The 12352-nt window shown below is 50.5% G+C and overlaps 1 protein-coding gene across 1 annotated transcript in view; it reads left to right on the forward strand.

The window, feature by feature from the left end:
* The window catches only part of PHACTR3 (phosphatase and actin regulator 3), a gene marked incomplete at its 3' end in the record, with an annotated part of 218030 nt that overhangs the window by 185164 nt on the left and 20514 nt on the right, over positions 1 to 12352 (forward strand). Inside the window, exon 8 of the mRNA XM_007449475.1 lies at positions 427 to 580. Within this exon, the coding sequence (XP_007449537.1) occupies positions 427 to 580 (154 nt within the window). The remainder of the gene's footprint in view (positions 1 to 426; positions 581 to 12352) is intronic.

Here is a 12352-nt window from a genome sequence, read left to right on the forward strand (position 1 = left end):
CGTCCAGGAATGGAAGAGGACCCACATGGCCATGGGGTCACAGGCAGAGGGGAGAAGGGGGTGACAGGGGGATGGGGGGACGGACCACCATGGGTAAAGTAATTGTAATTTATGATCTGCACCCGGGCACTTCTGAAAGAAAACGTGGTGCTATTAGTAATCGCTCTGGGGTAAAGGGTGTTGATCGGGACTGTCTCTGGAGACCCCGGATGCATGAATGATCCCTCACCTGTGGAAGGTGTGGCTGTGTGTGGGCCTTCGTGAAGGGAGGTGTGTTGCCCACCGTTCGCTGGAGGGCATCACAGCTGCCAGACGTGCCCGCGTGGCTCTGGTCCAGGTTCTTTCCTGCAGGAGGGTGGGAAGTGCTGGCTGCGCTGGCAGCCAGCGCCCCCCTGACACCCGCTTTCTCGGTGCCCCTTCTCTTAGGAACGCTGCCAAGGAAGTGCAAGAAGGAACTCCTGGCAGTGAAACTGAGGAACCGGCCCAGCAAGCAGGAACTGGAAGACCGCAATGTCTTCCCCAGGAGGACGGCTGAAGAGAGGCAGGAGATCCGGCAGCAGATTGAGATGAAACTCTCCAAGTAAGTGGCGCGTGGACACAGTGGGAGCTGGTCCTGGCCCTGCAGCCCGACCCCTTGGATGTCCCACCTTCCCCACACTGCGCTGTCCCGGCTCCAAACGCAGTGCCCGGGGCGGGGTTTCTCAGCCTCGCCACTGTCAACGCTCAGGGCCGGATGGCTCTTCACCGCGGGGGCCGTCGGGGCACTGTCGGATGCTTGGCAGCCTCCCTGGCCTCTGCAGGCTGCACGCCCCTGTGACCGCCAACACTGTCCCCAGACATTGCCCGATGCCCCCTGGGGCCACTCTTCCCTGTGGAGAAGTACTGGTTATAGAAGCCAAGCAAGGCCTGTGGTGTGGACACGCCCCCTGCCCTCCGGAGGAGCGAGGGCCGGAAGCAGGATCTCCCGAACTCGGGGCTCCTGATGTTCGGGGCCGGATGACTCCGATGGGGCCATTCTGTGTGCGGGGCCGGATGACTCTGATGGGGCCGTCCTGTGCGCGGTAGGACATTTAGCAGCATCCCTGGCCTCTACCCTGGAGACGCTCACAGCCCCTCACCCTGCCTCCCATGGTGACAACCAAAAGTGTCTCCAGTTACTGCCAAGTGTCCCCTGGGGGACGGAGCCATCCCCCAGTCGAGGACCCCTGATCTGAAGGTCGCCCTGGACTTCTTCTCTAGGTGGTCTTTCCTTTGCCCGAGGCTCAGGTCTCCTCGTTTCGGGTGGACGGGCCCTTGTTTCTGCTCTCCGCTGGGGAGCTTGGGCCCCCGTGTTGCCACCCTCCGAAATCCTTTTGAGTTTTTTCAGAGCGAGGGCAATGAGTGTGAGGGGGTGAAGCCCAGTGCCCAGATGCTGTGATTCTATGGGCCTCAGTTTTCTTACCTATAAAATGGGGATGATACCAGCTGTGGGATCACGGTGGAGGAGGGTCGCGCTCAGCGTGGCACACATTTCTGCAGGCAGCCGGGGTCCCCAGCTGGGGTCCTGAGGGCTTGGAATCACATAGCCCTGCTCTGTGCTGACGTGCTGGGGGACCTTGGACCAGTGGCCTTACCTCCCCAGGTCTTGGTTTTCTTGTCTATAAAGTGGGGTGCTGATGCTCTCTAGGTCATTGTGAATTTGGGGGGAGATCCCGTAAGGAAGGCGTATGGCCGAGCCCTGGCACAAAGTAGGTGCTCAGTAAGTTGGTGCTCACCATGGCTCATGGGGCCTGGGAGCCGGGTCCTCAGCCCCTCCTCCTGTATCGGCTCTGAACCCAGACCAGGAAGAAGCTTTTTAAATACAGATTGGTGAGCCCCACCCCGACCTGATCAGTCTCTGGGCTGAGAGGGGGATTTTAACGAATTCCCTGATATTAACGGGTTGAGGGGGCCTCTCCAGGTTGGATGTTCTTAGCCTGATTGCAGTGAGATTGCCAACCCACCACGCACTTATCACTCTGTGTCTGGTCATTCAGCCAAGGCTTATTTTACTCAAATGAGGGGCAGGCAGGCGCCATGGCTGTTGCTAGAGATACAGTTGTGGGTAATGAGGGAGAGAGCTCCCCTGAGCTCCGTATTCCCGGAAGCATCCTCAGACCTCTTCCTGCGTGGCTGGTAACCACTCTGGGGCTTTGTCCAGACCAGATGGGTGCTCAGTAAATGCTTATGGGTGGGAAGGAAGGAGGGGTGGAAACACAGGTGCATCGATCTCATGGCCAAGGGGATATGCTGGCAGATCAAGCTTGGTGTCCTTGTTGCCTATCTCATGGATGGGATGCACCATCGCAGGAGGTGTGGTTTCCTCTTGTTTCTAATGAGATTGAACTTTTTTTTCAGTGTTTATTAGCTGTCTTGTTTTTTTTCAGTTCCTGCAGTTTTCTTTATCTTAATGATTTGAGGATTTTCCTCTGGAAGTTGCAGCTTCCAATCTTTTCCAGGTCTGTGAGTTACACCGCTTCTCTCTCTTCAGGACCGGTCTTGTCATTTTGTTCATGCTTTCCTTTGATATGCGAAAGTTTTTTATTTTTAAAGTTATCAGATTATCGCTCATATACTTCAGGTGTCAGCAGACTTTTTCTGTGAAGAGTCAGATACTGAATATTTCTGGCTCTGTGGATCCTACTGTGTCTTCTGTGACCACATGACTTTGTCGTCACACTAACGCATGGCCAATGCGTGGTGAGTGAGTGCGGCTGCATGCCAATGCAACTTTATGTACAAACATAAACAGCAGCCCACGGGGCAAAGTTTCCTGGGCCCTGATGTACTTTATGGTCCATATTATTTGTGCCATGTTTTAAAACATCCTTCCCTGCCCGAAAGTCAAAAAAATGATGTTTACACGTATTATTTTTGCAGTTGTCACCTAATTATGCCAAGCGATAATGGTTTTCTATTTGCTAAACAAACCAACTTCTCTTTCAAGATAGAATATTAAGTGAATTAAAAAAAAATAGTAAACATTGTAGCATATGTGATTCAAGGATAACAAAATGATCATGATGGTGCTTGGCTTAAGAGAACTCTGGGGACCCCACTCTTGTCTCCCAGTGCAGACGGGAGGTGGGAAAAGGTGGGGTGCTGGGAAACCTCAAAGGACCCCTAATTAAGTGATACCCCAGACACAGGCCCTGGACGGAATCTGTAACTCATTTTAAAGCTTGGACTAGAACATAGTAGCTCCTTGGACATTTGTCACCATGTTTAGAAACAGAAAAGCGACTCCAGAATTAGACACGAAGAGAGCGTGGTTGAGAAGTCACATCCCAGGCAGGCAGACGTAGCCTTCCTGGCCGGCCCAGTTTGTGTCCCCTGCAGAAATGGTTTAATTGGATCCTTTGTCTCTGTTTTGCCGCCTTTCAGAGATTCTTCTGCCATCGCTTGCTGAATAATTCAGCCTCTGGTTGCTGTGGCAACGTGCCATTCACTGTATCCTGAAGTGCAGTTGGTGTTTTCATACTGTGTATTTTAAAAAATTTCCAGACCCTTACTCTTTTTTTTTTTTTTTTTTTTTTTTTTTTTTTTTTTGCGGTATGCGGGCCTCTCACTGTTGCGGCCCCTCCCGTTGCGGGACACAGGCTCTGGACGCGCAGGCCCAGCGGCCACGGCTCACGGGCGCAGCCGCTCTGCGGCATGTGGGATCTTCCCGGACCGGGGCACGAACCCGTGTTCCCTGCATCGGCAGGCGGAGTCCCAACCACTGCGCCACCAGGGAAGCCCCGGACCCTTTACTCTTATCTTTTGGGCGCTCCTAGGGCTTTTCTGGATGAAGTGGTCACGGCCTCCCCTGACTCTGTGTGCTGGCTCTGGGGATTTGCATGAAGTTGGAGTCAGCTTGGGAGTAAAGGAGGAGTAAAGCCCTGTGATTGTGGTCACCCCCTTTCTATATGGGAGCCCAGCTCACCTTTACGGCGTGTGTAAGTGAATCCGCAGAGTAATACAGACCCTCAGCTCCCGTGCCTCACACAGTGGGCAAGTTCTAGAAATTACTGTCTTGCTTCAGTTGGGTTGTGTGCACGCCATTTAAGGATGCCCGACAGCTTTCTCTTTTATTATTATTATTATATAAGCTTCAGGTGTCCAGCATTGTAATTCGACATCTGTATACACTACAGAGTGATCAAGTGACAACTTTCCCTTTTAAGTGCAGACCCCGTACAGTATGTTTTGCTTCCTTTCCCTCATTTCATTTAATCTTTACAGGAACTGATAGAGTAGGTATTATCATCATCTCCATTTTACAGATGAGAAAACTAAGGCTTGATGAGAGAGGTTAAGGAACTTGCCCAGGGTCACGCGGGCTAGGAGTCAGGTGATGGGTGGTCCCTCAGAACCCCCAGGCCTGGGTGGCAGGAGAAGCAGAGCTCTGGGGGCCTGGCTTATCTAAGTCTCTGCTTTGCGTTTTCTCATACTGGTGTGGCTTCCATCAGGGGACATTCAGGCCTCCAGCCAATGCCCTGGGCTTCTGTGCAGAACACTCCATGCCTGTGTTGGGGGGAACCGGAGGGGATGCAAATATTCTCCCACTCCCGGAACAGTGCAGTTAGTGAACAGAGACTCTTGGCCGACCACGGGCTCTGGGGAAACGTAGACAAGTAGGTTCAAATCCCAGGCTTTCCGTCACAGCGGTGTGGGTTTGGGCCAGCACGGCCTTCTCTGAATCTCCCCCTGGTTTGTAAATTCAACACCGTGGCAGCACCTTCCTCCTGGGGCCCCTTTGGAAGGTTCCAGGTTAGTCCCTGGACAGACAGGTGAAAGTGCATCCCTGCAGGAGGCGCTCAGGGGGGTGGAGCTGCCGCTGTTTGGTCCTGGCTGGACACACTCGGGCTAGTTGTCACCTGGGCAGGGCCAGAGGCTGCCCAGCAGGCCAGGCCAGGGTAGTGAGCTGCTGGAGGGCCAAGGTCGTGTTAGCGTAGTTGTTAATGTCAGTACATTGTTGTTCTCGTCCATGACTGTGGTGTTTTTTGCCCGGCCGGCACCTCCGGAGTGATGCACAAACCTTCTGTTAAGTCTCCCTTGGGGCGTCCTCTGCTGTGGGGCCGCATGTGAGAAGCTGATTAATGCTCAGTAGCGCCCTCCAGTAGCACGTTAACACAGGCGTTAAATGCACGTGCATTAAATGACCCTCCAGCCGGTCCCTTTGTACGTTTTGTTCTCCCACATCCAGAACAGGCTGCCGCCACTCAGGCCTCCGGGAAACAGATTCCCAGGAAGAACTGTTCTGTGCTGCTGCTCCCTTGCCCCGAGCTTGCCTTGAAATCTGCGGAATTTTAAGGAGGAGGCTTGATGCTTTTAAGGATGGAGGTGGAGATTGGCACTCGTATAATCAGCACCATGAACCCAGCATTAGCCGTGGTACTTTCTTTCCGCTGAAGGTGTCAGGAAAGTTGGGGCACAGTGCAGGGTCTCAGTTCTGTGGACACAGGGTTTAGAAAATACAGAAACCTTACTTTTTCTGGGCTTAGCAGGAAAAAAATGGCTTAATTTTAATTGCTGCAAAGGAAGCTGCTCCTTTGGGAAGTGTTGAGGCGTCATTGCAGCGGGTAGGGGATTGCATAATGACAGATGTTGATAAATATTTGCTGCTTTTCCTCTTCCCGACCTGCAGTGCCGGGTGGGAGCCCAGCTCCTCCTGGGTGACTTGAATCCTGCCCCATAAGCACTATCTAAGGAGGGACACCATCTAAGTTGGTTATTAATGATGGTCGTTGCTAACATGTATTCAGTGTCTTCTGTGTACCAGCTTCCTGCTAAGCGTTTCATGCGTATTACCTCCTTGGAACCTTGCGAGAGAGTTCTCTGGGGTAGGTGCTATTAATGGTCCTATTTTTCAGATGAGGATAACTGGCTCAGAACAGTGCAGTCACTTCCCTGTGTTCACACAGTGGGAAATATGGGGTGCAGGGGTAATTGATCACCCGATCCATGCCAGTTCCAACGTCAGAGCATCCATCCAAATCACCGGGGAGCTTTGTGAAAGCACAGATTCCCAGGCCCCACCCCAAATCTCTTGGACAGGAATCTGTATTTTAACACAGCCCTTCTCCTAAGTGTCACTGCTGCCTTAGGCTGCACTGTGTCCCCTTCCTTGTCACCCTTGGAAGACCGTTCTTGGAGGCCTCAGGATCAAAATAAGCTGTAATTCTGTGTAACAGCTGTCTGTTAGTATCTTAAGGAGAATGCACATTTTGTAGTTAATTGTTTCCCTTTTTGCCTTGGCCACCAGGAAGCTCAGAGCCAAGTATGCAGATACCTGTCACAAGTGTGTTGTATCGTTTGGGTTGTGTGTCTGTGTTTGATCTTCTGTTGTATGGCCTTTGTCTTAATTTCCTCAACTCTTTGTTTTGGAAGGAAGGAGTCTCACATTTATTGATCATACTGTGTTCTAACTCTTTCACCTATGTTAGATTTTTTCATGGTTACAAGAAAACTAAGATATAGGCATTACAACAGACTCTTGCCATTTGATGATTCAACATTGGAGGTTTTGCCTATTTGCCAGTAACTCCAAACATGTAGGACTTGAAATTTTTCTAAAGCATTCACGTGAAACTGGTGGCCACCTGGAGGCTGAGGTCGTGGAGGGAGTGATTGTGAGTGAGACAGGATTATTGGTGAGCATCTCTATTTCAGTTTGAGTTTGCTTTTGTCACCTTTTTGTCTGCTGTAGTTCTCCAGAAATGCTTCAGTAGTTTCCTTTTTTTAAGTTGAAGCATAGATGATGTACAATATTGCATTAGTTTCAGGTGTACAACGTAGTGATTGTGCATTTTTGAGATTATACTCCATTATAGGTTATTACAAGATAATGGGTATAATTCCCTGTGCTATACAGTATATCTTTGCTGCGTATCTATTTTATGTATAGTAATTTGTATCTGTCAATCTCATACCCCCAATTTGTCCCTCCCCCTTTTCCTCTCCCCTTTGGTAACCACAACTTTGTTTTCTATGTCTGTGAGTCTGTTTCTATTTTGTATACATATTCATTTGTATTATTTCTTAGATTCATATATACATGGTATCATATAGTACTTGTCTTTCTCTGACTTATTTCACTAAGGATAATATTCTCTAGGTCCATCCATGTTGCTGCAAATGGCAGTTTTTCATTCTTTTTTATGGCTGCTTAATATTCTATGTGTGTGTATATACATATACCTTAAGCCAGTTGTCTGTTGATGGACACTCAGGTTGTTTCCATGTCTTGGCTGTTGTAAATAGTGCTGCTATGAACATTGGGGTACATGTATCTTTTCAAAGTAGTGTTTTCATTTCTTTCGGATTTATACCCAGGAGTGGAATTGCTGGTCATGTGATAGTTCTATTTTTAATTTTTTAAGGAACCTCCACACTGTTCTTCATAGTGGCTGTACCAATTTACATTCCCACCAACAGTGTAGGAGGGTTCCCTTTTCTCCACACCCTCTCCAGCATTTGTTATATATAGACTTTTTGATGATGGCCATTCTGACTGGTGTGAGGTGATACCTCACTGTAGTTTTGATTTTCATTGCTCTAATTATTAGTGATGTTGAGCATCTTTTCATGTGCCTGTTGGCCATCTGTATGTCTTCTTTGGAGAAATGTCTAGTTAGGTCTTCTGCCCATTTTTTCGATTGGATTGTTTGGTTTTTTGGTATTGAATTGTGGATTTTGGATATTAACCTCTTGTCAGTCACATCATTTGCAAATATTTTTTCGCATTCGGTAGGTTGTCTTTTTGTTTAATTGATGGTTTCCTTTGCTGTGCAAACACTTTTAAGTTTAATTAGGTCCCATCTGTTTATTTTTGCATTTATTTCTTTTGCCTTAGGAGATTGATCCAAGAAAATAATGCTACAATTTATGTCAAAGAGTGTTCTGCCTATGTTCTCTCCTAGTTTTATGGTTTCAGGTCTTACATGTAGGTTTTTAACCCATTTTGAGTTTATTTTTGTATGTGTTATGAGGGAATGTTCTATTCTCATTGATTTACATGTGGCTGCCCAGTTTTCCAGCACCACTTACTGAAAAGACTGTCTTTTCTCCATTGTATATCCTTGCCTCCTTTGTTATAGATTACTTGACCGTAGGTGTGTGGGTTTATTTCTGGGCTCTCTATTCTGTTCCATTCATCCATATGTCTGTTTTTCGTGCCAGTAGCACTCTATTTGATTACCGTAGCTTTGTAGTATAGTCTGAAGTCTGGGAGGGTTGTGCCTCCTGCTTTGTCCTTTTTTCCTCAGGATTGCTTTAATTTGCTCAACTCTTAATTTTATCTCTAGGGGGTATAGTTTTCTATACATGATTTCAAACCTATTTCTCAATTTTAACTATAAAAATGTAAGTAAAAAATACATATTTTTTTATGGAGGCCCTGTTAGCATGCATAAGATTTTGCCATCTAACATCATGTCAGAAGGGTTTTCCATTCTTTTACATAGGATTAAAATGTTCATTTTTAATAGTGGTCTAGTGTGTTAAGGAGGGGACAGACCTACCAGCTGTGCTTTTCCCTCCCACAATCGACAGACTTAGTTTTCCTCAAAATCTTTACTTTTAAAATAAAACTACATGTAATGCTTATTTTCACACATCAGTGTTTTTTTTTCTTTTTATGGATTATTTACATGAGCAACATTTCCAGAAATGATACAAGAGGAGAAGGAAAATGCATTGAATTAGATGATGTCATCATTCAAGAGTGAAAACCAGTTGTCAGGAGAACCCAGCAGATCAGTGGGTAACAGCCTGGAATTTGTGGTTCAGGAGGGAGGGAGCAAAATTTCTTAACAAATACATGAAAATAATTCAGCTTCACTAGTAACTACAGACATTAAAAAATTCATAGTAACAAAGAACCTTTCATCCCCAATTAAAATGACAATAAAACTTTAAAATATTATTTTCAAATATTTTGTTATATTTTACTAATGTAAATACTGATAATGATATAAGAATATCCCACCCTAGTGAGGTGGTGGTTTCCATGCCATCCCACTGCTGGCAGCCATGTGACTTGAAAATAACTGGGCAGGTGAAGTGCCAGGATGACAATTTGCACATTTTAACCGAACGCTCTGCTTCTGGGAGTTTATATTCAGGGACTTAGAAGGAGAATAAGAATGCTGTGGTGGTTAGTTTTAGTCCCAGAGGACTTTGTGTCTGCGGGGGCCCCCCCTTAGTGTCCCCCTTAGTGTCTCTGGGGACAGAGGGTCAGGGCACAGTGTGACAGCCGAGAATCTCCATCCTCCAGATGTGCTGCAGGTGGGGCAGGTCTGTTTCAGGTCCTGAGGACGTTACACGCTGCAACGTGGGGACAGTGTCCCTGCAGAAGCTGCCGTTCAGGCTTCGAAGGGGCCAGCCAGGGGTGGGCTTGGTCTCGGGGGGCCTTCGTTCTGCTGTGAGCTTGTACCGAAACCTGCGCGGATGACAGCTCTCACTTCCACTGAAGTGTCCTTTGGTAAATTTTTAGGCAAGTGGAGGGGGGAGAGCCAGCTTCTGACCCAGGTTTCATGACAACATGAACAGCAGCGAATGGGACAGATTGGCCCTGGCCGCAGGCTGGGCACCGAGCTGCTTGTGTCTCTAGCCGGACCGCAGTGCTGGGCAGGAGCGGTCCTCCCTGCTGGGTCCCACTGTCTGTGGTGGAGCGGCCAGACCGTGGGTTCCAGAGCCCTCGCTCTACCCGCGCCCCGCCCCGGGAGCATCTCATCTTCCACAAAAGCACAGAGAGCACATGACGCACTACGGCTCAATCCACTTCCTGGTACATCGGAACTAACGCGTGAGTAACATCCGCATCCTCCGCTGGTCCTTCGCCTGCTTCAGCGTCGGCAGCCCTAGAACCTTCCCTCTGTGTTCCATGCGGTGTGGGGTCCTGTACACAAGCCTCGGCTTCGGTCCCTAGTAGACCCTCCGATGCCCACGCTGCAGCCTCACCTCGGATGCAGGACGTGACACTCCTAGGTCAGGGCCTGGTGCGGCCACCCCCGACTTGTATAATAACAGCTGTTACTGCCGAACCTGAAGTTCCTTGCAGATTTTGCCTCCTACCCCTCGGTTTATGCACGGTTGCCGTGACGTAAGAGGGTGTTGTAAATGACTTACGGGGGAGGTCGAGATGGCGGGAGAGCAGGCCTGCTTTCTCTTGCAGCATCGCATCGCACACTCTTGCATGTCTCCTGGGGCGCGGAAGCCCTGTCACAAACCTCGGGTCCCTGCAGAGCGCAGGGGCCGGGTGGTGGGGAGCAGAGGTGGAAAGACAGGCTCAGAGGTGCATCATGTCTAATAAAATATGTGCAAAATAGACGTGTGAATCAGCCATGGAAGCGGAGGGTCTAGGAGGGAGCAGTGAATCTGGCAGGAGGGAGGAAGAGTTGGGGTGCAGGCATCAGAGAGGGGGTGACCTGGCGCGCGGTCTTGATGGCTCGATATGTGTCAGCCCACGTGGCAGCTGGAGCGCAAGGATGTCCCAGGCAGAGAGCAGCCGCAAGGAAGTCCCGCGGCCTGAACCCGCATCGCCCTCTGGATAACGTGGTGTGGCTGTGAAGGGCTGGGGCGAGTGGGGGCAGGGGGGAGGCTGCAGGGCTACAGGGCCAGGTGGTGGGCACCCTCCTAGCTCCTGGTCCTCACGCGGCTGCCTCTGGTCCCTCCCGGAGGGACCTCCCTTGATGTCCCCCATTCTCCATCCCATCGTCCCGTTTTCTTCACCGCACTTAACTGTCTGAAATTCCCCTTTATTCCTTTCTTTGCCTCTTTGGGGTCTGTCTCCCCGCTAGAACACTGGGATCCTGCCTCTGCTGTTCGCCTGGGGTGCCCCTGACACACTGAGCAGCCGCTCCATAAATTGGTGTAAGCGGTGAACAGAGGCATCTGGCCTTTCCTGAGAAGCAGTGAGGGTCGCCTGAGGGCTCACGAGCATGGGCGTGGCAGGGCGAGGGCACGTCTGAGGTCCCCTCTGCCTACACGTGTGTGGGGGGTGTCAGGCTGGGGGGCCTGACGGGGGCATGTGACGCTAGTCTTGCAAGAGCCAAGATGGACGTCATCACATGACGGTGGGGCCACGGGGCGTGGGGCGGGACCCCGGTAAGGGCTTGAGGAGGTGTCGGGACGGGGAGGGGCTGATGCTCTGCGCCTGGGCAGGGGATACAGGAAGAAGGAAGGGAGGTGCTTGAGGGAGGCTCGTGCCCACGTTTGGGCACAGCGCTGGCCGTGTCTCTGGCGCCGTTTGCAGGGGTCTGATCCACGAGCAGGGGCGTGGACCGCATCGGGGAGCCTCCACTGGCGGTTTTGAACTAACCAGGTTGCAAGTTAGGAGCAGCACGAGCTGAAGGTCAAAGTCACTGAAGGACGAGTAAGGAGTTTTCCGGGGTTGTGTGCTTCCTTTGATCATGGGTGCGTTTCCTACCACCGTGTGTTCCCTCCGACCTCTCACATCAGGGAGAGCAGGTGGCCAGCCGTTTTCCCCTGGGGCCCCTGGGGACAGAAGGGCTTTCTGTGTGTCAGGTTGAATAAGCCCCGTCCATCTGTGGAAACAGTGGCATTAAATGCAATCCAAGGGCAATGGGGGGACTTGAAACCCACTTTTCTTCATTCTGTAAGCCTGCAGGACTTGAGCCATGGGACGTTGCTGAGTAATTTGGGGATTTCGGCTGGCATGTCAGGGGCAAGGCGCTTCTGTTTGGATGAAACAGGACAAGGGACGACTGAGTCCTTCCTCACGTTGCTGGGGAGGGGCCGGGCCAGGGCTCCCAACTCTGGGAGGGGGAATCTCACAGCCGACCTGGGGCTGCAGCCTGGGGGCCCAGCGGGATGGACTCAGGAGAGGCCTCCGGGTGAAGGAGGCTGCTCATTAATGAGCCGCTGTCCACGAGGAGAGCACAAGATGTTCTCCCAGCTCGACTGCACGGCGGGAAACCTCAGAGGGTTGAACTTGGCGTCCTGGTACACGAAAGGCCGTTCATCAGCTCGGTCTCTGAAACGGCTGGTGGGCCAACTTCCAAAGGGATTTGCAGGCAATAGAGGAAGGAAGATAGATGCGTAATGAGGAGACTAGCAGTTCATTAAGCCCAAGAGAATTCTTGAGCAGAAAACTAATAGCTGCGCCTCTCCAGCAGGAGGAACTGTGGTGGGAAGGATGAGGTTTAGGCCTAACGTGCCCCCCACTGTACAGTGAACTCCGAATCTGCAAAACAGGTGATTAGGCTGCAGGTCCTCAGGCCCCTGGGGAGGGATGCCCCCAAACTCCCCCTTCACCATCCCTGGAAGGTTGGTGGATGACACAGTTGATCCCAAAGCTTCCTGAGCACTTTCAGGGGGAGAGAAGAGA

The sequence above is a fragment of the Lipotes vexillifer genome, unplaced genomic scaffold, assembly GCF_000442215.2.
Source record: "Lipotes vexillifer unplaced genomic scaffold, Lipotes_vexillifer_v1.1 scaffold524, whole genome shotgun sequence".
Taxonomy (NCBI): Eukaryota; Metazoa; Chordata; class Mammalia; order Artiodactyla; family Lipotidae; genus Lipotes; species Lipotes vexillifer.